The 27,959-nt window shown below is 45.2% G+C and overlaps 1 protein-coding gene across 1 annotated transcript in view; it reads left to right on the plus strand.

The window, feature by feature from the left end:
- The window catches only part of LOC127581192 (rap1 GTPase-activating protein 2-like), a 328,459-nt gene that overhangs the window by 255,993 nt on the left and 44,507 nt on the right, over positions 1-27,959 (plus strand). The window contains 5 exon segments of the mRNA XM_052035296.1: positions 9,608-9,643; positions 17,273-17,320; positions 20,198-20,230; positions 22,787-22,999; positions 23,497-23,600. Coding sequence (XP_051891256.1) covers positions 9,608-9,643; positions 17,273-17,320; positions 20,198-20,230; positions 22,787-22,999; positions 23,497-23,600 — 434 coding nt within the window.

Below are 27,959 nucleotides of genomic sequence, written 5' to 3' on the forward strand. Positions count from 1 at the left end.
TGCAATGAAAACAGAATTGGTGGTTCACAGTGAATCTGAAGAATAGATTGGAGGGAATGAAGGTCACCCTGATTGAACCATTTCACCATACTCTTAAAAGATTCTGTTCCCATTCTGCCTTCCTTTGCTGATGATTTCATCTACAAAGTCCAATTTTGTCTGCTTGAATTAAAGTATAGTGCATCGAGTAGTTTAGTCTATGACAAAGGTCTGTCAATAAATCACCATCAAAAAATGTCCCACTTTCTTATTGATTCTTCTGCTACACAACACCATCCCATTTGCCTGCAATCCCCCCTGCCACCTCCTAACAAATCGTAGAGGACGTCTGTTGTTAAGTTGCATAAACAAGAAGGTGAAACTCAAAGTCAAGCACAGTGAGTGACAGGCTTTTGCAGCCGGCTGCTTGTGTCAGTATTTATACGTGCTCTGAGAGTAACATAAGCCATCAGGACTGAGTTGTACTATTGACACCATATCACTCTCTGGCCAAAGAAAAGTGAGGGCTATACAACTTCCACTGGCTAGTAAAAACCCAGCTTCAGCAAAAGGAAAGTAGTTGGCTGGAGGAGGATTGGAATCGAATTCTGTAGGAACTTTCAAAAGGCAGCTGGACAGATATTTCAAGCGAATTTATTTGCAGTTCTTGCCTCAATAACACCGGGATGTGCAACTAAATTAAGCTTCTTGGAATGCCTCACCATGTTAAAGGCATTAAACAGAAGAGGTCATTGTTGTGAATGAATTGGGTCTTTTGAAGAAAACTCAGAGGCACAATGGGGCAGGTGAATACCTTCAGCACTGTGAGATTCAATGGCTACATGTTGTCAGATGTCCATGGTATTAAGCAGGATGAGAGGAACTTTATTCCCAGACCTTCTTTGCATGTCAGTCAAAGTTACATCACAGAGTGGAGAAAGTAAGATATCTTTATTAGTCACATGTACACCGAAACACACAGTGAAATGCACCTTTTGCGTAGAGTGTTCTGGGGGCAGCCCACAAGTGTCGCCACACTTCCGGTGCCAACATAGCATGCCCACAACTTCCTAACCCGTACATCTTTGGAATGTGGGAGGAAACCGGAGCACCCGGAGGAAAACCACGCAGACACGGGGAGAACGTACAAACTCCCTACAGACAGCGGTGGGAATTGAACCTGGGTTGCTGGCGCTGTAAAGCGTTACGCTAACCGCTACACTATCAACCTCCGCACCTTTGGAACAGGTTGTACAGGAAATGGAGAGAGGGACGGAGGGGGAGTGGCCTAGGAAAAGGGAGAAGAGGGAAGAGAGAGGTTGAAAGAGAGAGAACAAAGTAGGGAAGAGAGACAATGTAGAGAAAAGAGAGAGAGGTGGCAAGAGATAGAAGCAAGGGAGAAGTAGGAAGGAGAGAGAGATGGGGAGAGATGTGGGGAGAGAGAGGTGGTGAGAGAAAGGGATGGTCAGAGAGAGGGAGAGGAGAAAGAGATAGTAGGAGACAGAGAAGGGAGTGAGCCGTGAGAACAGGGCAGAGAGAGGTTGAAGGAGAGAGTGGAGAGAGAAATATAAAGAGGTGGCAAGAAAATGAGTGTGATTCTTAATCGAACTGGATGTCCACCGAGTGCAATTCACTGCTACAAGCCGTTGTTAAGGAATAGAACAGACCTTGTAAGGTGAAGCTGTGTTATTCATGATGGAGGAGTAAACAGGCATACCTGAGGGTTAGATGAAGAGGGCTGGAGGAGGCTCATGTTGAGCATTAACACTGGCATGCTCAACTGGTCTGAGTGACTGTTTCGAGTGCTGTAGCTGGTATGTAATTCTATGCAAAGAAAGGCTTCAGTAACCCCAAGGGAATTAAATTCTTTCACGTTTGCAAACCAATTTCCTAGTTCGACAGCAACAAACAATGAAAGGCTTGTCCTGTAGCCAGGGAACTGGGGAGAGGCCCGTCAAGAGGACAACCCTACCTGTGATCAGCCGTCTCAGTCACACATGCCTGACCACTAATGTTTGGCTGTGCTGTGATATTCAATAGCTTTGTTTAGTGTGGATCGGTATGGATTAAATTGCAGTGGGAGGGCTGGTGCACTCCAGGCTGTCTCCACCTCTCAGCCCAGGCTTGTTCCATCGTGACAACCAAATAGCAGTGTTTGAGCTATGGCTGGTGTGGGGGAAAAATGCAGATGTGCAGTCCAAGGCTCTACTTCCTGCACAACCGTTCCAAAGTGTGCAGCTCCACTCTTCCGCAGTTGGGCAATAAATGTTCGGCGCCCCAGCATCACCTCAGGGAGTGGAGCCCACACACGACAAAGAGCAAAGGTGACAGATACAGTGCAATGAGCGGATGTGTTATCTGAGCCCGTGGCTCCTCTCTGCCCTTCCGCACACTCTCACTCCCAAAAGAGGGAAATGAAGACTTAGTCCTCTGCTTGTTGAGTCAAAACTATTCTTGCCCAGGATGATCGCTATGCTAAAGAGCGCAGTAAGTATGAGGAAAGTTTCTGAGTGGTTAATTAGTGTTATAGAATGGGGCTTGGCGTGAGAGTAGCAGAGCTGTTATGTAGCTAATGGCTTCTAGAGTAAGGTGACACCTTCTCCCATTCTGGGACTTCGGGGTGGTGGAAACAGAATCACTTCAGGTTTTAGACAGAGTAATGAATAGGCACTGTGGGGAAAGAGTGGGGAATCTGACTGATGGGATTGCTCTACTAGCCACCATAGAGTCGACGGGCTGATTGGCCTCCAGGGCAGTAACAATTCTGTGGATCAAGAGAATAGTCTGTAATGAGAAGTGTGTTACCTACCTGTAGGTGATAAATTGGTGCAGTGAATACTATCAGCTCTCTTCTCCCAGGTCTGGCTAGGAGTGGCATTCTGTGACTGGTGGGCTCCGAGGGGTCTTCACTGATGAGATAATCAAAGACTTGTATTTCTGTAGCACCTTTCACAGTGTCAGCATGTCCCAAAGAGCCAAACAGCTACCTGCTGTAATGTAGAAAAACAGGAAATCAATTTGTACTCAACAAGTTACTATAAAAAGCAATGTGATAACAACCTGATTATGAGATTTTGTCATGCTGGTTGTAGTTTGTGTTTCGTCTGTGTAGTCACCCAGCTGGAGCCTGCCTCTCAAGGGAGACTCTTGATGTGATGTCTCTGCCATGTGTCTCCAGGTTACCCAGTTGGTCTGATTTGAGGTTGTCTCACTGTCTAGTTTGCTGTAGCAGATTATCAGGCCATTGAACTCTGGGTGTGTGAGAGCTGGGGTTTGGAGTACAAAGGTGTAAACCAACCCACACCCTGTTGTTCCCAACTTCATGTTGTCTGTTAATTAAGACGATTACAGCATTCAGCCACAGTTTACTGCTGCCAAATGGCTGCACACCTCATCGGAATGTTGACAATATGAGTGGCTGCCACTGCCCTAAACCTGGCCTACACCTCACCTTAAAGCTAGCCTGAACCACTTAAAGCTAGCCTGCACCACTTAAAGCTAGCCTGAACCACTTAAAGCTAGCCTGCACCACTTAAAGCTAGCCTGCACTGCATAAAACTTGTCTGCTTCCCATAAAACTTGCCCATGCCACTTAAAAATAGCCTACATTAGCCGGTGCCACTTAAAGCTAGCCTGCACCCCTGTAGCCGGCCTTCATCTGTTATAGCCTGCACTAGCCAGCTCTGCTAAAAGCTAGCCTGTGCTAGCTTCCACATCTTAAAGCTAGACTGTACCTATTAAAGCTAGCCTGCTTCAGGCAGTATTTAAGATGGCTCCCCCAGAACTTAATCCATGAATCCCCACCAACCCTAGCATCGTGCCATGTTGCTCCTCCACCTTCACATCGTCCCGTGGACTGGCATTCCCATAAGGTTAGGAACCTGTCCAGCTGATCCCAGCTCATCCTGGAGGCACAGGCAGCATTGGCTGCCAACTTTGCCCTGAATAAGTCGTTGGAACTTGACATCAGGACAAGGGGCTGGGTTTTATTGCCATTGCGCTGATAGCACATTATGGGGCCTGAGTGACCCATATCGGCAGATGTCTGGGATCCTTCCATACCAGTCACCTGGATGTTTTGACTTTCTGTGGAAGCCTTGCTGAGTACCCACCTGCTGATGTGATTCAAGTAATTTCCAGCTGCAGAACTCTCAACAATCTATTGTAGGAGGTTGGGTTGGGCAATACAGACCAACAGAAGTGGCTGGCTGCCTCACAGAAATCCTCACAAAAGGAGGAGCAGAGAAAGTTAGAGCAGGTTCTGTCAAAGCTGTAGAGGACGGCAGGTAACGTTTTACCTGTGCAGAGTTTGAATGTTATTGCTGCTTCTGGCTGAAGACGGAACACACTCCTGACTAGGGAATGCTGATAACATGATTGCTTGCGTAGGTATCCGTGTCCCTGTCTCCACTTACTTATTATTGGAAGTATAATGATACTAATGGTTGTTGCCAAATTCTTCCCGCCACCCTCAAAAGTCTCACAGAGTGAAGTAGTTAACACCTTTGAATAACTGTGTGAAAAGATAAGATTTTTCTGATTTCACTCCTTATGGCTTAGATCTTAGTAAAAGACTGTCGTCCTTTGTCCCACCAGAGAAAATTATTTCTCTCTGTTTAGTGCTATGGAATCATCATAGCAAGGAAAGCACAATTCACAAAACTTAAAACTAGATAAAGATAACTTAAGGCTGACAGGTAGTTTTTTTTTCGGAACGAGAGTGGCCTCAATTCCTTCTTGTATTTCTTCAGCAAAGGGTGTTGAAGATTTATTGTATTACGGAGCCAATAGAAAGCATCAAGGGCAAGAGTTTTACATGAGTGATATGATTCAGGGATCAGAGTTTCCAACAAGCAAGCCTAACTAACTTCCGTGATGTATTTTCAACTTTTAATTGTAATTGTGGTTCTCACTTCAACTGGTCAAACCCGCAGCAAGTCTCTGCAAGAGTATCTGCCAGTTCATTGCTTATAATTAACCTTATAATAGCCTATTGAATCACATTAGAACTTCATTGAAATACAGGATCTTATGCAGTATTGTACATGGAGGCAGTGAATGCAACTTGTCTTATAAAAACAGAAAGTGTTAAGAAACACTCAGCAGGTCAGATGGCATCTGAAAGAGAAACAGAGTTAATGTTTAAGGTCAGAGACCCTTTGTTGAAGCCGGGCATTTATTTAGCACTTCTACATCCCTTTTCAGAAACTCTTTCTCAGTTCTGACAGAGGGTCTTCAACCCAAAAAGTCTTTTTCTACAAATGCTAGCTGACCTGCTGAGTTTTTCCAGCATTTTCTGTTTTTATTTCTGATCTTCAGTTCTCATGTTAACCTTTTGAACATTGATGTTATTCTATACTGTTCCCCCCTCTGAGAGCATTGTACATTTGAGGAAATCCATTCCAGACAACGTGTGTCTGAGACTGATTGTGACCGATGTCTCCTGTCCCCTTGAGATGAAGGCAGACATCTCAATGAAGTAGTTCAATTGTCTTAAGGGGTTCATAGAATTGGTAGACCAAGATTATTCCATCAGCTGCGGAGTCACAAGCAGAGGGCAGAACCTTAAAGTTGGAGCCAAGTTGTGTGGGGAAACATCTCTTCACTCACAGTGCAGTGGAATCCTGCAACTTCCTCTCCCTAAAACACTGTCAACCCTAGTCATAAGAACTGTAAAAACATAAGAAATCGAAGCAGGAGTGAACCATTCAGCCACTGAATCCTGCTCTACCATTCAGTGTGATCAGGGCTGGTGTTTTATCTCAGCACCACTTCCCTGCACAACCCCGCATTCTCGATACCCCTAATATCCAAAAATATATCAATCTGTCTTGAGTATACTCAGCGACTGAGCCTCCCCACCACTTTGGGTGGAGAATTTCAAAGATTCACTTCTCTCTGGGTAAGGAATTTCTTGTTCTGTCTGAACTGAATGACCAACCCCTTATTTTGAGACTGTGTCAGTAGAACATTGCTTAGTTTTTGTTAAGCAAGGACTTTGAGGGTGATGGAACTATTGTGTCACTGAAGTTGCGATACAGATCAAATGGAGGGCAGACCAGACTGAAGAGGCTTATTGTCCTCACTTTCCTATTGGCTTCTCATATTAATGTTCTGTACCTGGGGAATGGCTTATGCACACGGACACCTTTGTCCTTCAGCTCCCCACCCACCCACCCCGCGCCCCCCCCCTCCCCCCCCAGATCCTGCCCGCTCATTCTCCAGAACATGTGTCTGTCTGGGATCTGCAGTGGGTGACCTCCCACTGAGCAAGTTCTACAATACCAGTAGGACCTGGTGTACCTGCCATGCTTTGATAAGCTGCTCCTAAGGTAAACAGCTCACCTGGTTACAAATGGTGCAGATGTCATTCCGCATATGGCATTTCACATTGCATTGACCCCACCCACCCCCCCGGGGAAAGGATGAAGGTTCCTGTGTTTGTAGGTAATGCTGTAAGAAGTAGGCAGCACGGTAACGTAGCGGTTAGCACGACACTATTACAGCGCCAGTGATCAGGGTTCGATTCCCGTCGCTGTCTGTAAGGAGTTTGTACATTCTCCCGTGTCTGCGTGGGTTTCCTCCGGGTGCTCCGAAATCCTCCCACATTGCAAAGACGTACGGGTAGGTTAATTTGGGTTTAAAAAAATGGGTGGTGCAGACTCGTTGGGCCGGAAGGGTCTGTTACCATGCTGTAAATAAAATTTAAAATTTAAAAAAAAATTTAAGGGAGATCCACCAAAAGAGAATTATAGCTGTGGCATTGTCCATGTCCAGTGGATTTCTGGAATTTGCTCCTCAAAGGATTCTGGATTCTGGAGTCAAACTTTTTAAAGCTGAGATCAATAGATCATTGTTGGGGTAAAATACAAAAGGATATGGATCAAAGATAAATGAAGTAAAGATATAAATAGGCTGTGATCTGACTAAATGTGGAATCAACTGGAAAGCCTGAATGGTCAGTTACAATGTTCCTGTCTACACTGCAAAATCACCCACATGCTCAATTATTCAGAGGTTCCAATGATTAACCTTCCTTCCAGCAATGTGATCTCCATCAATATCAAAGGAGGTTCCAAGCAGAAAGACTTGCATTTCTGTAGTGCTGTTCACAACCCTCCTTTGCAGCCTATGAAGTGTTTTAGTGAGTAGCCACCATTGCAAAGATCAAAACCCAGTAGCCAATGGCAAGCTCCCAAAACAACAATGTGATAATAACCAAAAACATCAATTTTTAGTAGAGCTAAGAATAAGTATTAGCCAGGACACCAGAAATAATGCCCCTGTTTTTCTTCAGAATAATATTAGGGGACCCTTTGAGAGAGCTACTTATTGTCCCGTTCAAAACACAGCATCTCCTACAGTGTCGAGCTCCGTCAGTACTGCACGGGAGCACTAGCATACTTTGTGCTCAAGTCTCTGGAATAGGCTATTAACCTACCCCCACCCCCCCACCCCCAATTCCAAAGGTAAGGGTGTGACAAGTTATGCTACATTTGAAGCAGCTGCTGTAAATCTTCATGATGCTAACCTGTATTGAAGGCCAGAGTATGGAGCCCATATTGACAGCTTATACAGTATATGGTTGGCCCAGAGCATTGGACTGATAAATGCACACTCAAAAGTCATTGCACGTGGGAAGCTGAGTGTTCGGCTTAGGATAAGCATCGTTTAAAATGCAGGACATTAAGAGTGAGGGTTGTTGGTGTCATTATAAATGCACACATTTAGTATTATGTTTTTAATAAGAACATAGGAAATAGGAGCTGGAGTAAGCCATCGAGTCAACGTTGCCTTTCATTAAGAATATAGCTGATCTTCTACCTCAGCGCCACTTTTTGCTGTTTTCCATTTGGGTAATAATGGTAATTAAATAGTAAATATTGACCGATCCAAACTGCCTTGACTCTTTCTGTAATTGCTCAGAGTATTTTCCAATCACTCCAGGGCTGTTTAAACATTGCAAGGGGGAGATGATGTGGTTGCTGTGGTTTGACTGTTGCTGATCAGTAAATCTGAACTGTGTTGAGGGGCATCTGGAACACATGTCATTCAGCGCGGGACTGGGGCTTAATGTTTACATCTTGGGATTGTCCCACACATGAAGGGGGGGGGGGGGGCGGCCACCCTACTCTGTCCCTGTTACTGTCAGCAGCAGTGAGAACCTGCACCATTAGCAGCAGCCCTGCTTACTTGAAGAACCATATGGTGAGGAGAATGCCTGCCCCTTCAGAGGTGATGTCCTGTTGACAGCTCAGCTCTAGCCCTGCTGTGAGGGGTGCCAACACTCCCACTATGTAGTGAACATTGTATTGGTAATTGATCTGTTATTGTTACATGTACCGAGGCACAGTGAAAAGCTTTGTTTTGCATGCCATCCATACAGATCATTTCATTACAACAGTGCATTAAGGTAGTACAAGGGAAAACAATAACAATGCAGAATAAAGTGGTACAGTTACAGAGAAAGTGTAGTGCAGGCAGACAATAAGGTGCAAGGCCGTAACGAGGTAAATTGTGAAGTCAAGAGTCCATCTTATCGTACAAGAGGTCTGTTCAATTTACTTTTGCAGAACAGATTTACAAGGGTGTTGCCAGGACATGAGGGTCTGAGTTATAAGTAGAGGTTGGACAGACTAGGACTTTATTGCTTAGAGCGTAGGAGACTGAGAGATGATCTTATAGAGGTGTATAAAATCACGACAGGCATAGATAGGGTGAACGCACTCGGTCTTTTTTCCAGGTTTGGGGAATTAAGAACTAGAGGGCATAGGTAAATTGGTTTATGACTGTCACATGTACCTAGGTACAGTGAAAAACCTTGTTTTGCATGCCATCCATACAGATCATTTCATTACAACAGTACATTGAGGTAGTACAAGGGAAAACAATAACTGTATGCAGAATAAAGTGTCACAGTTACAGAGAAAATGCAGTGCAGGCAGGCAATAAGGTGCAAGGCCATAACCAGGTAGATTGTGAGGTCAAGAGTCTATCTTATTGTACTAAGGGACTGTTCAATAGTCTTACAACAGCAGGATAGAAGCTGTCCTGAGCATGGTAGTACGTGCTTTTAGGCTTTTGTATTTTCTGCCTGATAGGATTGGGGAGAAGAGAGAATAGTTTAAGGTGAGAGAGGAAAGATTCAATAGGAACTTGCAGGGCAACTTTTTTACACAAAGCAGTTATGTATGGAATGAGCTGCCAGGGAAGTGGTTAAGGCAGGTACAGTAACAACTTTTAAAAGACAGTTGGACAAGTACATGGGTTGGAAAGCTTTAGAGACTTATGAGCCAAACACTGGCCAATGGGAGTAGCTTGGATGGGGCATCTTGGTCGGAATGGACCAGATGGGCTGAAAGGCCTGGTTCCGTGCTGTATGACTCTATGAACAATAGTCTTAAAACAGCAGGACAGAAGCTGTCCTTGAGCCTAGTGGTACGTGCTTTCAGGCTCAATGCTCAGTCCAATCTGACTTATTATGTGTATTCTTCACTTCAGGAGTTGCCTGTTTCTTTCAGGCAACATAAGAAGGGCATGGAGTAAGAACTGTAGAACAGGAATAGGATTGGCTTGTTCATTTTGGTGAATGTATTCACTAATTGCATTTCTTTTCTTTTGTCAACAGTCTGCAGAGTTTTTCGACATGCTGGAGAAGATGCAGGTAGGCTGTTTTCTCTCTACCAGGGTCCATTTATACCAAAGGTTGGCACAAGTGCAGGAGATCAGTGAGGACAGTGAGGGCAGGAAAGGATGGTAGGCAGCCAAAAGACCAAATGGCATTCCTAGCTGCCGCATGTGACAGGTTGTTTGCAGAGATGTGTATGGTCAGGAGGGCAGACCCATAGGAAGACCACCATTTGCAACTTCCCCTCCTTCATCCTCGCTGGGTCTAGACCCTGGAACTCCCTCTCCAACAGCACCATGTGAGCTCAGCTCGATACTAGAACTGAAGTTTCCTTTCCTTCAGTACCCAGATGGCACTTGTTCCTTGGTAGTGAATCATGCATGTTAATACCCTGTATCCTGATAACAAATGTGATACCTTCACCTTCTGTACCCCACTGCTTGACTGGGTTGCATTTCTGACAGGGGTTTGTTGAGGCAGCTAAGGAAACTAAGAGGGGCTGCAAATCAAAAGAGAGTATGGGTTGATAGGAGGTGGATGTGAGAAGATTCAGGGACGAGGATGCAGATACGGCTTCATTACTGCTGGTGTGTGCAGTCAGTAAGTCTGAGCCTGGCAGCAGTGTAGTGGGGCATCTGGACATTACTTCTGGGCCCCAATTGTCGGAGAGCATTGGCGGTAAGGGATATGCTCTGGTGTATGGATGAGGATCCCAGACAAGTGCTGCCAATGGCAGGCTCTGGCATTCAATGGGAACCTGGTTCATCACGTGATGTCTCTGAACATCTTACTTCCAATCATCCAGATCCTCATGGGCTGACGTCCACAGCTAACTGCTGCCGCCCAGTGTACTTGGAACCAGCTATCACCCAGCTCTGTTCTTCTTCCCCATTTGCCAGGTCAGATTCACTGCCTGCACCCTGCATCTTCCTTCAAAAGGGACAGGCTACCTTTAAGCAAAGCAGTCTAGTTCTAGACATTTCAAACCAATCCTCACCCCAACCCACTACTGCTGCATCCAGGCAGTGAATAAAGTGGTCAGCGCTGCTGGACACAGAAACCATTTGAATGAGCAGGCAGCCCAAAGTCAGCCAACAGCAGTCACCGGCCAAGCACACGTTGTGATTCTTGCAGACACAAGAGACTGCAGATGCTGGAATCTGGAGCAACAAACAAACTGCTGGAGGAACACAGCAGGTCGAGTAGCGCCCTGATGCAGTGTCTCAGCCCAAATCATCAACAATTGCTCTTCCCCTCCCACAGACGCTGCTCGACCTGCTGAGTTCCTCCAGCAGATTGTTTTTAACTTGTGATTCTTGCACCTGTTTCTATGGGCTACCTAGATATCTAACTCCCTGCACTCCTCCTCCACAGGTACGCATACACACACACACACGCATGCACACACACACGCATGCGCGCGCACACACACACACACACACACACACACACACACACACACAAGCACATACAATCAATTAGGTAATCAATAACTGGAAAGGGCGATTTTTCTTTTTTTCCATCGGGTCAGCTAAGATCAGCAGACTGCTACGCACTAAGGATAGAAGTTGGATCCGGTCTCCCTGGTCTGTCAGCCCCACCAGCTGATAGACACTGCCCACCCCACACTCATTCCTGAGGACCTCCAGGCTGCTACTTCCATCAATGAGCAGAGAGAGGAGTTTATGATATTCTTTGTATAGCTTATTGATATTTTTATGTCTCTTGTCTCTGATGTTTACTAAAGAGGCAGGTTTCCAAGAGGATCGAGTTCGAGTTCCTTTTGACATTTGCAAGGAGCATGCAGCCAGGAGTCCTGCTGAGGACTGAAGGGAGCAGTCAGTTAACAGTTGACTCTGTTCCCACCTGCTCTGTTTACTACCGATTGGTTAATAGGCAATTAATCCCCTGGAGGGAGTGCTCAGTGCCAGAATCCTGAGCCAGGATACTTTGTACAGTTTATACGTTAATAGCAAAATTTTGGAACAGTGGGGAGCAGCCAAGTGTTACATCTGAGCTGTGAGATAATTATGTTGAAAATCTGTTATGGGAATTAAACCCAGTAAAGGATGCACAGCAAATGGGTTGAAGTCACCTGAACCCCAAAGTATGTGTGGCTCAGATCTAGGAGGAGGCACACTCTCAAGATAAGGGTTAGGCCTGTAGCACTGGGATGGGGAGGAATTTCATTCCGCAAAGGGCTGTGAACCTTTGGCACTCTCTACTTAGTGGCGCAATCGGTAGAGCTGCTACCTCACAGCTCCAGCGACTCAGGTTCAATCCTGACCTCCGGTGCTCTCTGTGTGGACTTTGTACATTCTCCCTCCGATCACATGCATTTCCTCCAGGCGCTCTAGTTCCCTCCCATGTCCCAAAGACACGGGGGTTGGAATGTTGATTGGCCACAGTAAATTGCTGCTAGTATGTCGGTGAGTGGTTGAATAAAATGGGATTAGCATAGGATTAGTGGGTGCTTGGCGGTTGGTGTGGACCCAATGTGCCAAAAGGTCATGCTGCACGACTCCATGGTTATTCCAGAGAGCTGTGGATGCTCAGTCATTGAGTACGTCAAGGCCAAGATAGATAGAGGATTGGACATTAAGGGAACAAGAGGTTATAGGGATTGCACAAAAACCAGCCTCCCCTCCATGGACCTTGTCTACACTTCTCGCTGCCTCGGTAAAGCAGTCAGCATAATCACAGACCCCACCCGCCCCAGACATTCTCTCTTCTCCCCCGTCCCATCAGGCAGAACATACAAAAGCCTGAAAACACGTAACACCAGGCTCAAGGACAGCTTCTATCCCACTGTTATAAGACTATGGAATGGACCTCTTGTACAATAAGATGGACTCTTGACCTCACAATCTACCTCGTCAGGGCCTTGCTCCTTATTGTCTGCCTGCACTGTAGTTTCTCTGTAACAGTAACACTATACTCTGTATTCTGTTATCGCCCTTCCCTTGTACTACCTCAATGTACTGATATTGTGAAATGATCTGTACGGATGGCATGCAAAACAAAGTCTTTCACTGTACCTCGGTACATGTGACAATAATAAACCAGTTACCAATGGATGAGGCACAGGAACAAGCTCGAGGGACTAAATGGCCACTTCTGTTCCTGTGCCTCATGTTTTTACATATTAAGACATTCCTCTATGGAACCATAGCCGTCATTATTCTCTTGCCCTTATTGTACCCATTAGGCTTGTTTTTATCCATGGAACCTTTCCTTTAACTAGTTGAGGTGAGATCCAGCTTCTTTTCACAATTAGACTCCTCCCAGTAAGGAATCGACCTTGCAGGGGAGATCTTCTTGACAGAAGGTAGGGCACTGTTACATGTCAACTTGGCACTTGTTTTTACCACAGTAAACAATTGGAACCTGAGCAAACGCAGTGGCTGGCAGACTGCGCGCCCTCATTGTGCACAGGAAGTCCATCTCCCTACCCAGCCACCCCCATGTTGGGGGGGAAGCAAACACTTTTCAAAATGGATGCAATTTTGCATTAGAGTCTCTGATGCAATTCTACCTCTAATATTGTGTAGTATATATGATCACACTCATAATATGTTTTGAACTTTTGTTACACATTATTGCACAGAATCACATCGAAAAGCACAAGAACTCATTTATTTTTAATGCTCCTTCAAAAGGTCATGAAAAGTCTGCCTTCATTGACTTCCAGTTAATACATTGAGCTGTACAGAGACAACCCTCTTATCTCCACTATTGAATCTTGATCTGTCTTCCCCTAGACAGCGTTTCCTCTCCCTCTGAACTCAGTGTGATGCCTGTCGGTGATTTTCATTCTCTAGCTGTCCAGCCACACATGATTTCTGATAAAAGCAGGTTATCTACAAGCACTCACACTCTACCTACTTCCGGACAACACATCTTCCACAAGGAGCTGGAGACAAGCTAGAATTTGACCAGTAGTCAAACAGTAACTCAACACTGAGGGAAGGGAGGTGTAGCAAAAATTAAAAGAAACCTAGGAGCGTCATTGTTCCTCTGCAGTGTGAGAGCCAAGACTGTGGGAAATGTGTCCCTGTGGGATTAGGGCATAAATCCAGTCCAGAGCAGCACCGGGCATGTGTGGGGCACAGGTTCAGTAAATCATTGTAACCTGGCTGATCCCTGAATGCCACAACTTACAGCAAGGCTGGGACTGTTTTCCCTGGAGCAAAGGAGGCCGAGGGGTGACCTTATAGAGCTTTATCAAATCATGAGGGGCATAGATAAAATGGATTGCCAGTCTTTTTTTCCCAGGGTAGGGGAGTCTAAAACACAGAGGGGTAGGTTAAGGTGAGAGGGGAAAGATTTAAAGGGGACCCGAGGGGCAAGTTTTCCACATAGAGGGTGATGTGTACACAGAATGAGCTGCCAGAGAAAGTGGTAGAGGCGGGTACAATTGCAACACTTAAAAGACATTTGGACGGGTTCATGGATAGGAAAGGTTGAGAGGGATATGGGCCAAATGCAGGCAAATGGGGCTAACGCAGGAAGGCATTTTGTCAGCGTGGACAAGTTGTGCTGATGGGCCTGTTTCCATGCTGTGTAAGTCTATGACTCTATAACAGTGTTTTAAGTAATACTAAGTGCAAGCTTGTACAAGCCCTTTTGATTGGATAGGTCCAGCATATTAATTTCTCAGACTATATTTATGAGGAGTGGCCCCACCATATACTGCATTTGTTATAAGGCTGGAAATTATACACAGTCTTCCCTTAAGACTGGGACTTGTTCCATAAGCTCCTGCTTTTTATCTGTTCTGACATTGCTGGTATTTATTGACCATCCGTACTTGCCCCTGAACTGAATAGGCTGCTAAGAATCAACTATTGATGGGTATAGAGTAAAGACAGCACACTTCCGTTCCTGGAGGACGCTGGTGGAGTGGATGGGCTTTTGATGACATTCATGATCGCCATTACTTTATACTAACTTTAGTTTCGAATTTATTGAATCACTTGAAGTTAAAATCCCCAGCTGCCCCAAGGTGGGATTTGAAGTCACTTCTCTGGATTAGTTGTCCAGCTGCCTTGCTGCCGATCCAGCAACTTACTCCCATACCCCTTATATCTTTCAACAGTGTACAGAGCGGCTGGTACTGGGGAGTGACCGCGAATGCTTGTAGGAGTGTTTAGAATCTGGATACTTCTCCCTACACCAAGAGAACTTAGTTGGCTTGATCACTGATAACAAGAAAAGAGCAAGTGAAATATTGTCAATAATCACCAATGTGACACCAATGTGACCCACAATCTGTGCTTCATAACCCTAGCCATTGCAGTAGTAGTTACCTTGAAGGGAGCACCTTCCCTGGAGTGAATGTCCACAGATCCTTAAAGATAACAGGTCATATCATTAACTCATTTCCTCAAAGGGTGGTGGAGGCAGTAGTATTGAAGAGCCACATCCTGCAGGGCTGTGGTCTGAGTGCTGGAAGGTGGGATTAGACTGCGTAAATCTTTGTTGACCAGCACAGACACGACGGGCTGAATTGCCTGCCTCCTTCTGTGTCTTCACTGCCCATGCTTCTATAAACACCTCCGACTTCACTTCTAAGTCACCCACCCCATCCTGACCTTGACATATGTTACCTTTGCTGGACCTAAACCCTGGAACTTCATGCCCATGGGCACCGTGGGGCTACCTACACGAGAAGAACTGCAGCGGTTCAGGAAGGTGGCTCATCGCTGTCACAAGGGGAGCAAGAGAGAGGCTATAACTGCTGGCCTGGCCCACATTGCCAGTGTCCTGTGAATGAACAAACAGGAAATTCATCTCCAACTCCCACTATGATTCGTGCCCTCCAGAAGGAGAAGGTCAGCAGTGTTATAGTGTCACACCAGTGTAAGGTTTCATCCAAGTCGTAAACCACCCCCCCCCCCCCCCCCCCCCCCCCCCTTGGATGTGTTTCGCCATTCTGCCATTGGAACAAAGGCAATGCTTTACACAGGGATATGTGCAGATGCCGCATCCTTTTACAGTCAGGGTTTCATGTTTGTGCTCCAATGCTGTCAGAGCAACATCAGCTTAAGATCATAATCATTCACCACCAACCTTTCAGGATAACCAGGAAAGGACAATAAATGTGGCCTTGACTGTGTAACCTACATCCCAGGAACTGTGGACATCACTGCCTGGAAACACAATTGCAAAACACTCTTCTTTTCAGCATTGCACAATTGACGAGCGATATTCCCAAGAGTGAAACGTGATAATGACTGTTTCCTAGTCCTTTCTGCCTCGCTCGGGAAATCCGACTGCACGTTTGCTGCAGTGGGCCACCTGCGTGAGACCAATGCAATTTCCGGCTGTACGGGATGAGGTCATTCCCTGTGTACTGTGGAAGCTTGAACCATATTGTCCAATGGCAACCCTTCATTCTGCACTGGGGAGACAAGATTCTGGCACCAGTGGGACACTGAACTGGAATACATGCTGATAAATCCTTGTCTCCCACTCCCCCGCACCTCCCCGCTCCCCTTCAGGTTACGTCTACCTCCCAATGCTTTAATGTAAATGGACAAAAAGGTCGGCATGGACGTGGTGGGCCAGATCCTGTACTGTACTCGATGACCTCCTGATGTACAGGAGCAGCCACCCTAGAGCTATGCCCCTCTCTGACTCAGCAACCTTCCCCACCACATGTCCTGGCATCTAATTCTCCCATCCCCCCTCCACCACACCAGTTGCAATGCACCACAATCCATTATAACAGGAAGAGTTCGGGAGTAGTCCTCCCTCTCTCCCCCACCCCACCCCATTAGAAGAGAGTCAGTAAGACCCTCCTCCACCATGCTCTCACCCCTCTCCCCAGCCTGACCTCAGGAGACCAAGAGCACACCACACATGATCTACTGTAAAGATGTGCAACACTCAGTTCATTATGACTGAGGCTTCAAGCCTTGGTTACAACTGAATTTTGACAAGGTGGGACAACTAAATTTTTTGTGTTCCCCAGCATCCTCACCATTTCAGTGCACAAGAACTTCCAGGCTAATGCACAGTTCTCCCACTCCCCAATTCTAAGGTCTTCCTCTGGTTTGTTAAACTTTTAAGTATAGTAACGTATTGGAATTGGGAGTGGTCATTACACAGAACCAATGTCACACACACCAGAATGGGCACAGGACCTAATGCACATCATGGCACAGCTGGCATCCTTTCACCAGCAGGGCCCTCAGTGCAATGTGTGAGAGTAGGTCAGTATCAGAGGACGCTGTATAACTGGAAGAGACCTTGCTAATCCAGCCCTTATTGTTGCAATGGGATATGTATCCCAGAACAGAGCAAACTGACACTATTTTTGGAACCAAAGAGGAACACTCAACCATATTTTCAGGATGTGGACCAAGTCCTCCTCTCTTTTGTTTGTTCTCTCCAAGAGCTTGAAATTATTAGAATTTGAAGAGAGGCATGTGCCCGGTGGATGTACAAAATGCATCAGTGCTAACTCTTGCCAGAGTCACACAGAGAACACAGGAAACTGAGGTGTAATTAGTTAACTGTAAAGGGGACAAAAACCTTACTGTCCATTTTCCCTGAGACAATTCTCTGGCAAGGGAGAGATGAAATAGGAAGTGCATTGTTGATTCACTCTTTAAGTTCTTCAGTGTAATTGTTTACAAACATGCTTTCCTTCTGTTACAGCAGACTCCAAAATTGGATGAACAGAAGGCCAAGAGCAACAGACAAAAGGTTAGTTACAAGCAAATGTGGAATGAGTCTGATTTCAAAAGACCTCCTTTAAACATTAAGATGTTGCAGTAAACTCAGGCGTTCCTTCCACCCACTGGCCCTAGCTAGCCCATGTCCATGGCCTTTTTGATGAGGCCCTGATTCCATCCAGGCAATGATGGGGTAGGTTCTGTGAAGATGTTTCCCCTGCTGTGGGAATTAAGAGCTGGGAGCTATCGTCTCAGAGTAAGGAATTAAACCAATGGGAGCTAGCACAGACTCAGCGGGCCGAAAGAACTCCTGTACTGAAATAATTTGATGGTTCTCACAGAATTAGACACATGCCGTGCAGTGGGGGATTGGCTGGGACATGTTCACATGGAAACACTACTCCTTATGGAGACACACGAGACTGCAGATGCTGGAATCTGGAGCAACAAGCAATCTGCTGGGGGAAATACGTGGGTTGAGCAGCATCTGTGGGGGTAAAGGAATTGTCGACGTTTCGGGTCGACAATTCCTTTCCCTCCACAGATGCTGCTCGACCCTCTGAGTCTCTCCAGCAGATTGTTTGTTACTACTCTTTGTAGGTTCTCCTCCAAATCACACACCATCCTGACCATCAGTCCTTCATCTGCATCTGAGTCAGGGAACTCACTGCCCAACAGCACTTGGACTGCAGTTTTCCTCCATCGCATTCTCCGGGCAATTATGGGCAGCACAGTGGTGCAGCAGTTAGTGCTGCTGTCTCACAGCTCCAGCGACATGAGTTCAATCTGACCTCCAGTGCTATCTGTGTGGAGTTTACACGTTCTCCCTGTGACAGCATGGGTTTCCCCCTACATCCCAAAGCCATGTGGGTTGTTAAGTCAATTAACCACTGTAAGTTGCTCCTAGTGAGTGGGTGAGTGGGTGGTGGGGAGGGACGAATATGGGGAAAATAGGGTATGGGGTAAATAAGTTGAGGACTGGCATTGCTCTGTGAGACATCATAGACACAATGGGCCAGAATGGCCTCCTATTATGTAGATAGATAGATAGATGGATAGATAGATAGCTAGATAGATAGATAGATAGATAGATAGATAGATAGATAGATAGATAGATAGATAGATAGATAGATAGATATCTTTATTAGTCCCATATACATTGAAACACACAGTGAAATGCATCTTTTGCGTAGAGTGTTCTGGGGGCAGCCCGCAAGTGTCGCCACGCTTCCGGCACCAACATAGCATGCCCACAACTTCCTAACCCGTACGCCTTTGGAATGTGGGAGGAAACCGGAGCACCCAGAGGAAACCCACGCAGACACAGGGAGAATGCACAAACTCCTTACAGACGGTGGAGGGAATTGAACCCAGGTCACTGGCGCTGTAATAGCGTTATGCTAACCGCTACGCTGCTGTGCCTGCCCTGTCACAAAAAATATGGAAATATGTCATGAAAAAATATGGAAATAAAGGATTGGGCAAAAACCTGCCTTGCTGGTGATGCCTGCGTCAACACAGAAATAAAAGACATGACTGGAGATGGTTCTGATTTGCATCCAGCTGTAGCTCAGGCAAAGAAGCTGTTCGACCTTCTGCGCTGGAATTGGTTTAATCCTCCAGTAAAATAGTGAATGCTCATCAAATGACCTGAAGTCTTAGTCTGAAAAGGATCCTGACCCTGATAAAGTAAGTGAGCTGGAGCAAGCTAGACAGCCTGCACCCTCATTTACTGGCTGATTTTGGCTGGTCTAATCTGTGTTCTCAGCTCCAGTTTGCTGCCCGACCCCAGCAACCTTTAATTCCCCTTTGACCCTAAGTTATTTTTCAGCTTTCACTGCTCTCTGGGTTAGAAAGTTCCACCCTTGGAGTGAAGGAATTCCTCTTCATCTCAGCCTCAGCCTGAGATTGTGGCACCTAGTTCCAGATCCCCCACCACAGCAGACACCCTCACGTTGTCCACCTTCTCAGGGTCCCCCCCAGAATCTCACAATTTTCACTGAGATCGCCTCCCATTCCAGTGATCACTGGGCAGCACCTGAGTATTTGCTGAAATGTTCTCGGGCTCATGACTGAACATCCGGTTCTGATTCTCCTCACATTTGGTGACTGCTTCAGGGTAGCTTCTTCTGTCCAAGACAGGCTCCTGAGTTTGACAGACCCCAAGCTAGACCCATTCCAGGCCCAAGCTGACAAGAATGTTGCTAAACCAGAAACGTGCCTCCTGATCAAATGGATGTAATAAGTCCCATTGCACTGTTCAGAACCACCACATGGAGTTGCCCTGACTAACACTTGTTCGTCAACCAGAGCTCCATTTCTGAATAATTACTACTGCTGTTGGAAGTTTCTTCTCTTGGAGTTGAAAGAGGTATTGTTCAGAAGAGGTTATCAAAAGATTTTTTTTAAAGCAGCAAATTAATCTTGTTTATTTACTTTATATACTTCCTTTTAAGGTTGTTCATTTGTAACCTGTTCAAATGGAGTGAGGCATGTATTAGGATTTACTGCACACTCTACACAACCAGCCAATGCTGGTCCACCTCCACCCTTGTCCCACCTCTATTTATTTACCTCTCTCAATAAATCATTCTATCCCTTCCATTTTTGTGAATGTTTCTACCTATACTACACACCTCAGCTATGCCGTATACTAATGCGTTCCCCATGCTTGCCACTCTTTAAAAATTTCTCCTGAATTTCCCTCTGAATTTATCTTCTATTTATGCCCCATATTTTTTAAGACAGGAATTACACACAGGACTTACATCGAAGTCTCAGCTTGGAGTATCTGGCCAATGTACCCAGAGTCCAGCATTGTAGATGTATCTGCTATTATGTGCTGTAGTGAAACTGGTGATTTTATCTTTCATGACTTAAAATATACGTGTTTTTCTTTCTCTTCTAGGATGATTACATCCCATACCCCAGTATTGATGAGGTAGGTCCACCCTAACTCAATATATCATAACAGATGCATTTATAGTAAATGGGAGCACAAGTATGTGAGAATGGGAATTAGGAGATTAGGAAATGGCACTTCAGCTGCAGAAAGGATTGTAATGATTAATTTACCTTTATTCATTTATGAATGCCACTAACAAAGCCAGTATTGAGTGCCTTCCTTAATTGCCTTTCCCAACCATTTTCAAGCCATCTAAGACTCTGTCCCATGTAAACCTGACCAGGGAAGATAGCAGATTTCCTGCCCTGATGGATATCAGGTGGGTTTGAACACACACTTGTGGTCTTATGGTCCCCATTATTGAACTCTGGGGTTTATGCAGTTAAATACCCAGCTTCTCTTGTAGGACTTGAACGCATGTCCCCAGACAAGCAACTTACCCCTTTGGATCCCCACTGCAGTAACATAAACATTTATCCATCATGCACATGGAAATGGAATTAAACAGAACATTTTATCCTGTTGTAACTGTTCGATGGAACCAGCTTTCTCCACATCCTTGGAACACATTAAAGGAGAAAGTCTTCAGTCTTCAAAGGTTGACAATAAACAGACCCTCTCTAAGTTTATGGCACTGATTAATTGGATAATCAAATTGCAAATGGTTGAAATTCCACTGACCCAATGTCAAGGGAGCCTCTGATATTTTATATGTGCTTATGGTTGTTCTATGGGTTTAATCATTTCATTCCATTATTTTAAACTAAACAGCTGAAACCCAGTTGGTTAGCTTCCAGCAGATGTATCAGATTGAGTATTGCAGGCTGAATAGTGCATGATGATCCAGACTGAGAAACCTGAATGAAGATTCCCCAGATAATGTGGAAAGGGCTGCTACGTGGCCTGTCCCTGACAATCCAGAAAGCTTTCCCACTGAGATTTCAACTCAAGGTTTCTTCCCTAAAAGGAGTTAAATTTTCATTATCCCTGCCTGATGCTGATCTAATGGTGTAGAGTCCACTCTCTTCCTTCAATAAATAAATGAAAATCAGTTGGATTCTGCTGCACCGGATCCCTGAAACATAGTGGATAATGGAGTGGACTAGTGATCCAGAGGCCTGGACTAGTGGCCTGGGGAATTTATGTTCAGTTGATTGAATTCACAAAGGCCTCTTATTACCCCCGGATATGCATACTTATGAGGTTAGCTGTATATTACTGACAGTGTTGGTAAATATAGCCCCTTCCCCATGTCCTCCCTCCTGTGGTGTCCAGTGAATCCTGTTTGCTGTGATAGATTGCGTTTGATATCTTGTGCTGGCAAGTAGTGCGGCCAGAACTGGAGTCAAGTCAGGGTCAGGAACACCGGGGGGGGGGGGGGGGTGAGGATTGTGAGCTGGGCTAGGGGCAGAGTTGGAGTCAGGTTGTCATCAGGAGTGTGAGCTGGAACTGGACTCAGGTTGGGGCAGGAAAACCGGAGGGGGGGGGGGGGGGGGGGGGGGGGGGGGGGGGGCGGAGGGGGGGACGGTGTTGCTGGTGGTGGAGAGCAGGTCAGGATTTGCCACTGGAACTGGGATCCAAAATGCTTGTTATGACAAGCTGAAGCTGACATACAAGTTGTTCTTGTAAGAGACTAAAGGAGCTGAGGGACTAAAGGAGCTCGGGCTGTTCTCATTGGAGAGAAGGAGGATGAGGGGAGACATGATAGAGGTGTACAAAATATTAAGAGGAATAGATAGAGTGGACAGCCAGCGCCTCTTTCCCAGGGCACCAATGCTCAAAACAAGAGGGCATTGCTTTAAGGTAATGGGTGGGAAGTTCAAGGGAGATGTCAGAGGGAGGTTTTTCACCCAGAGAGTGGTTGGTGCACGGAATGCGCTGCCTGTGGTGGTGGTGGAGGCTGATACATTGGACAAGTTCAAGAAATTGTTAGATAAGCATTTGGAGGAATTTAAGATAGAGGGATATGTGGGAGGAAGGGGTTAGATAGTCTTAGGTGTGGTTTGAAGGGCGGCACAACATGGTGGGCCGAAGGACCTGCATTGTGCTGTATTGTTCTACGGTTCTATGGTTCTATCCATGGAGGCGTTGACCATTGTATGTCATTGAAGCCTTAGCATCATTACTGATGTGTTTTTTTATTCTTCACAGGAAGTCCATGCTCCCATCCTCACAAATAATAAAAATCAGTGTAGGTCTGGAATTTAAAAAGAGACAGAATCAACATTGAGGACTACAAGACCATCAGTTGCTGCAAAAACCCATTTTGTCCACTAACCCCCTTTAGAGAAGGAAGTTGCCACCATCACTTGTCCTATATGTGACTCCAGGTCTATAGCAATGGGATTGACATTCAACTGCCAAGAGAGTAGGAGCAGGAGTAGGCCACTCAGCCCATCCAGCCTGCCCCACCATTCAAGATGATCATGGCTGATCCATGCCGGCTTCAAATCCTCTTCTGTGCCAGTTCCCCGTAAGTCCTCAATTCCCTCAGCTGGTCAGTCCGTTCAATAGCACAAGAGGCTGAGTGGACTGCTCCCTACTTCTGCTTCTTCTGTTATCTTCTTATGTGGAGTTAACTTTGTTTTCCAGGTAATAGAGAAAGCAGGACCATATCAGTCCATTATCCTCCCCCAGTTTGGAGGTTACTGGATTGAAGGAATTGAGACTGTCACCACCCCAACGTCATCGGAGAGCAGCTTCTGCGAAGAGGATGCAGTAGAGAATCTAAGTCCCAGCACATATGGCTACAAACTGGAATGTAACAGCACAGCCAGGGTCTATAGGAAGCACTTCCTCAACAAGGTAAGTAGTCCCCACAGTGATTGAAACCCCCAAAGGAGCAATTCATTGTATACAATGAAAATAGCTATCGCAAGCAAGAAAACTGTGCACAAGACCAGCTATTTTTTATTCAACACTTCAAATCTTTGAACAGCAACTTACTTATGTAGCACCAAATGTCCAGAGGTGATTCAAAGGAGCATAGTCAAACAAAATTTAACACTCAAGCCACATAAAAAGATACATAAGCAGATGTGCAAAGATGGTCAAAGAACTAAGCTTGTTCCTAGTTTAGTTGACCCTAAATGCCCCGAGTGTGTAGGTGAATGGTAGAATCTGAGGGGAGTTGATGGGAATGTGGGGAGAATAAACTGGGATAGGTGTAGGATTTGTGTGAATGGGTGCTTGAAGGTTGATGGGGACTCAGTGGGTTGAAGGGCCTGTTCCCATTACTCATAATGCCAGCTTAGTACTAAGCTCTTTGACCAAATCTGAACAACTATTTCCTATTTTTTTAGGATCATTTGAATTTTTACACCTCGTGCAGCATTCATGGAAACCTGGTAGTTTCTGTCAAATACGAAGATAATGATGGCCAAGAATATCTGCAGATAATCCTCAGGTAACTGAAATGACAAGGTCCCACATAATTGGTTAATCAAGAAGGTTCGGATGCATGGGGTCAGTGGAGAATTGGCTGTGTGGATCCAGAACTGGCTTGCCTGTAGAGGACAAAGGGTGGTGGTTGAAGGGACTTTTTCGGGCTGGAGGCCTGTGAGTAGTGGTGTTACGCAGGGAACTGTGCTGGAACCTCTGCTGTTTGTGATGTACGTAAATGACCTGGATGAGTATGTCGATGGATGGGTTAGTAAGTTTGCAGACGAGTGGAGTTGTGAATAATGTAGAAGACTGGCAACGGATACAGCGTGATATAGATCGGTTGCAGAAGTGGGCAGAGAAATGGCAGATGGAGTTTAACCCGGATAAATGTGAAGTGTTGCACCTTGGTAGGACTAATGTCAAGAGGCAATACACTCTTAAGGGCAAGACCCTGAACAGTGTTGAAGAGCAGAGAGACCTTGGGGTGCAGGTCCATGACTCATTGAAAGTGGCTACACAGGTAGACAGGGTGATTAGGAAGGTTTATGGAATGCTTGCATTTATTAATCGGAGTATTGAGTATAGGAGTCAAGAAGTTATGATGCATCTCTATAGAACTCTGCTTAGGCCGCATTTAGAGTATTGTGTGCAATTCTGGTCACCTCACTATAGGAAGGATGTTGGTATTGGTATTGGTTTATTATTGTCACTTGTACCGAGGTACAGTGAAAAGCTTGTCTTACAAACCGATCGTACAGGTCAATTCATTACACAGTACAGTCACATTGAGTTAGTACAAAGTGCATTGATGTAGTACAGGTAAAAACAGTAACAGTACAGAGTAAAGTGTCACAGCTACAGAGAAAGTGCAGTGCACTAAGGTGCAAGGTCACAACAAGTGACGTGAGGTCATAGTCCATCTCATTGTATAAGGGAACCGTTCAATAGTCTTATCACAGTGGGGTAGAAACTGTCCTAAAGTCTGGTGGTACGTGCCCTCAGGCACCTGTATCTTCTACCCAATGGAAGAGGAGAGAAGGGAGAATGTCCTGGGTGGGTGGGGTCTTTGATTATGCTGGCTGCTACACCAAGACAACAAGAGGTAAAGACAGAGTCCAAGGAGGGGAGGCTGGTGTCTGTGATGCTCTGGGCTGTGTCCACAACTCTCTGCAGCTTCTTATGGTCCTGGGCAGAGCAGTTGCCATACCAAGCCATGATACATCCAGATAGGATGCTTGCTATGGTGCATCGGTAAAAGTTGGTGAGAGTCAAAGGGGACAAACCAAATTTCTTTAGCCTCCTGAGGAAGTAGAGGCGCTGGTGAGCTTTCTTGGCTGTGGCATCTACGTGATTTGACCAGGACAGGCTGTTGGTGATGTTCACTCCCAGGAACTTGAAGCTCTCAACCCTCTCAACCTCAGCACCATTGATGTAGGCGGGTGCGTGTACACCACCCCCTTTCCTGAAGTCAATGACCAGTTCTTTTGTTTTGTTGACATTGAGGGAAAGGTTGTTGTCATGACACCATTCCACTAAGTTCTGTCTCTCCTTCCTGTACTCCGACTCATCGCTGTTTGAGATACGGCCTACAACGGTGGTATCATCTGCAAACTTGTAGATGGAGTTAGAGCAGAATCTGGCCACACAGTCGTGAGTGTATAGGGAGTAGAGTAGAGGGCTGAGAGGGTGCAGAGGAGGTTTATTAGGATGCTGCCTGGGTTAGAGGGCATGTGCTATCAAGAGAGGCTGGACAAACGTGGGCTCTTTTGGAGGCTGAGGGGTGATCTGTTGGAAGTGTATAAAATTATGAGGGGCATAGATAGGGTCGATAAGCAATATCTTTTTCCCATTATTGAGCTATCCAATACCAGAGGGCATGCCTTTAAGGTGAGAGGGGGTAGGTTCAGAACAGATGTGAGGGGTACATTTTTTACTGAGAGAGTGGTGGATGCCTGGGATGCGTTGCCTGATAGGGTGGTGGAGGCAAATTCATTGGGGGCTCTTGAGAGGGCTAATGAATGAGAGGAAAATAGAGGGATATGGGCATTCTGTAGGTTGGAGGGAATAGCTATGTCGGCACAACATTGTGGGCCGAAGGGCTTGTTCTGTGCTGTACTGTTCTATGTTCTATGACAACAACGTAAAGTACACAAAGCTCCGTGATCTTCCTTTCTTTAACTAGTGCTTTAACTAATTTGTTGCTTGAACTGAACTACATGTAGAGCTTAAATGTTTTGCATTTAAGTTTAGGTTTGTCTTGGCAGTATTATTGTTAGCATTCGTCAAAATTGGCAATTTTAAGTTACTAAAAAAATTTTGCTCAATGAGGTGCCTCGACATTCAGTCTCCATAAAGTGCAACTAAATCAAAATTGGTAATTATCACAATCAGGCTTTACAATAATTATTTCTTCAACCTTCACTTTGTTTCATGTAATAACAAAAACCTTTTGACCCATTCCTGCCCTTGGTTTTACCTTTCTGGCCTTGTTCAGTACTGTCAGACCACTAACCCACACATCCCACTGAGAAATAGGATTGGTAGGTAATGTATATGAATGTTTAGAAAGCCTTCAATGAAAATTTACAATTTGTATGGTTAATTGCCAGTCCAATGTATTTCAGTGAAAAAAGAATTCTAGATAGGCTGCCTAGGGTGATTTTTTTCAGTTAAAACCAAAATATTCAAGTCCTGGTTATGCTGTCTGTGAAGTGTGCCAAGTGAAATATTCTGCTCTCGTGTAAACTGCTATTACTGTGCAAGGGTGTTTCTACAGCTTTAAAGCTGCTCACTTTGTCAGGTGTGGAAAAGGCTTCCTGAGATCGATTAGAGATTAGTCATTGCAGATAATGGAGGTTTGTGGATTGAAGGTCACTCACTGATTTAAACCTGTGGGTCAGGTGAAACCGGCAGGAAATAACAATCTTCCTTTCCCCTTTCTTTAGATTAGAGAGAGTAGATTTTGAAATGTAAGGGAAACACACTTCTTTACATGTTGCACTCATTAAGTAAGTCATATTGTTCTTGTAAATGTCATTCTTTCTTTCTCAAGTGCTACACTGAAAGCACCCTATTGCCATAGCAGAATATAATTGCTAACTTGCTATAAGTGCTTGCACTTCTAAAGCAGTTCATGAAATATCCCTAAATGGAAGTGTGCAATCCTACCACCATTTAGTGATACCTCAAGGCACAGCTGATGAAATTCAGTGAATCCATGACTGCATCAGAAACATTTCTCAGTCAACTTACAATGACTATTTCTTAAAGAGCCAGAGGAATTCCCTCGAGTTTGAATAGTTCAACAGTTCGGCACCATTTAGCTTGGCAGGATTGCACTGTAGAGTTCCTTGTTCCCTGATCCCAGAGGAAGGATAATCCTCATTATCACAAAGGATTTTATAAGGCAAGTGATGTCTTGGAGGATGCCCCATGAGCTTCAACACCTGGGCATTAAAATACTTCAGTTGCAAAAATATTGGTTCCTGAGGAACAGCATATTCCTGACTCAGAAAGATTTGTATTTTTACAGCGATTTTCACAACATTTCAAGGAGCATTACAACCATAGAAGTGTTGTCACAATAAATAACTTTATCTCCCTTACATTTCAAACTCTTCTCTCTCTAATCTTAAGAACCTGGAGGGGAAAGGAAGTCTTCCTGCTGGTTTCACCTGGTCCACAGGTTTAAATCGGCAAGAGTCCTTCAATCTACCAACCTCCATTACCCCCAGTAATTAATCTCTAATTGATCTCAAGAAGCCCCTTCCACGCCCATTAGAATGGATAGTCTTCAAGATGCAAAAACACCATTGCACAGCAATAGCAATTTACACAAGAGAGGAGCATTTCACCTGGCATAAACAACATAACCAGGACGTGAGTACTTTGGTTCAAACCAATAAAAAAAAGTGCCCCTGTAGATACCTACTTGGGAAGTCATTTTTTTTCCACTTGTAAATGTTTGTGTTGTAGGAAATCCAGCAGTCAGTTTGCACACAGCAAGCTCCCACAAATGCAATGTGGGCGTGACCATGTGATCTTTATCAGTGCTGTTGGAAGGATAACTATTGTCCATGGCACTGGTGATAATTCCTCTGTTCTTGAAACCAATACCATGGAATATGTCACATCCAGCTGAGAGATCAGACAGGACCTTAGTTTAATATCTCATATGAAAGCTGACACCTCCCAAAATACAAGGTGGAAACTGAGAGATAGATTCTTGTGCTTAACTCTGCAAACTCAAAGGTGAATGTGCAGCAAATGAAGCACAGGTAATTCTGATAGGAGCTGTGGATCTCATGAATGCTGAATGACAGATTTCAAACCGGAATGAGTTGACACACTATTCCAACCTTATCTGTGTGTGTTGCATAAA

Source organism: Pristis pectinata, chromosome 21 (assembly GCF_009764475.1).
Source record: "Pristis pectinata isolate sPriPec2 chromosome 21, sPriPec2.1.pri, whole genome shotgun sequence".
NCBI lineage: Eukaryota > Metazoa > Chordata > Chondrichthyes > Rhinopristiformes > Pristidae > Pristis > Pristis pectinata.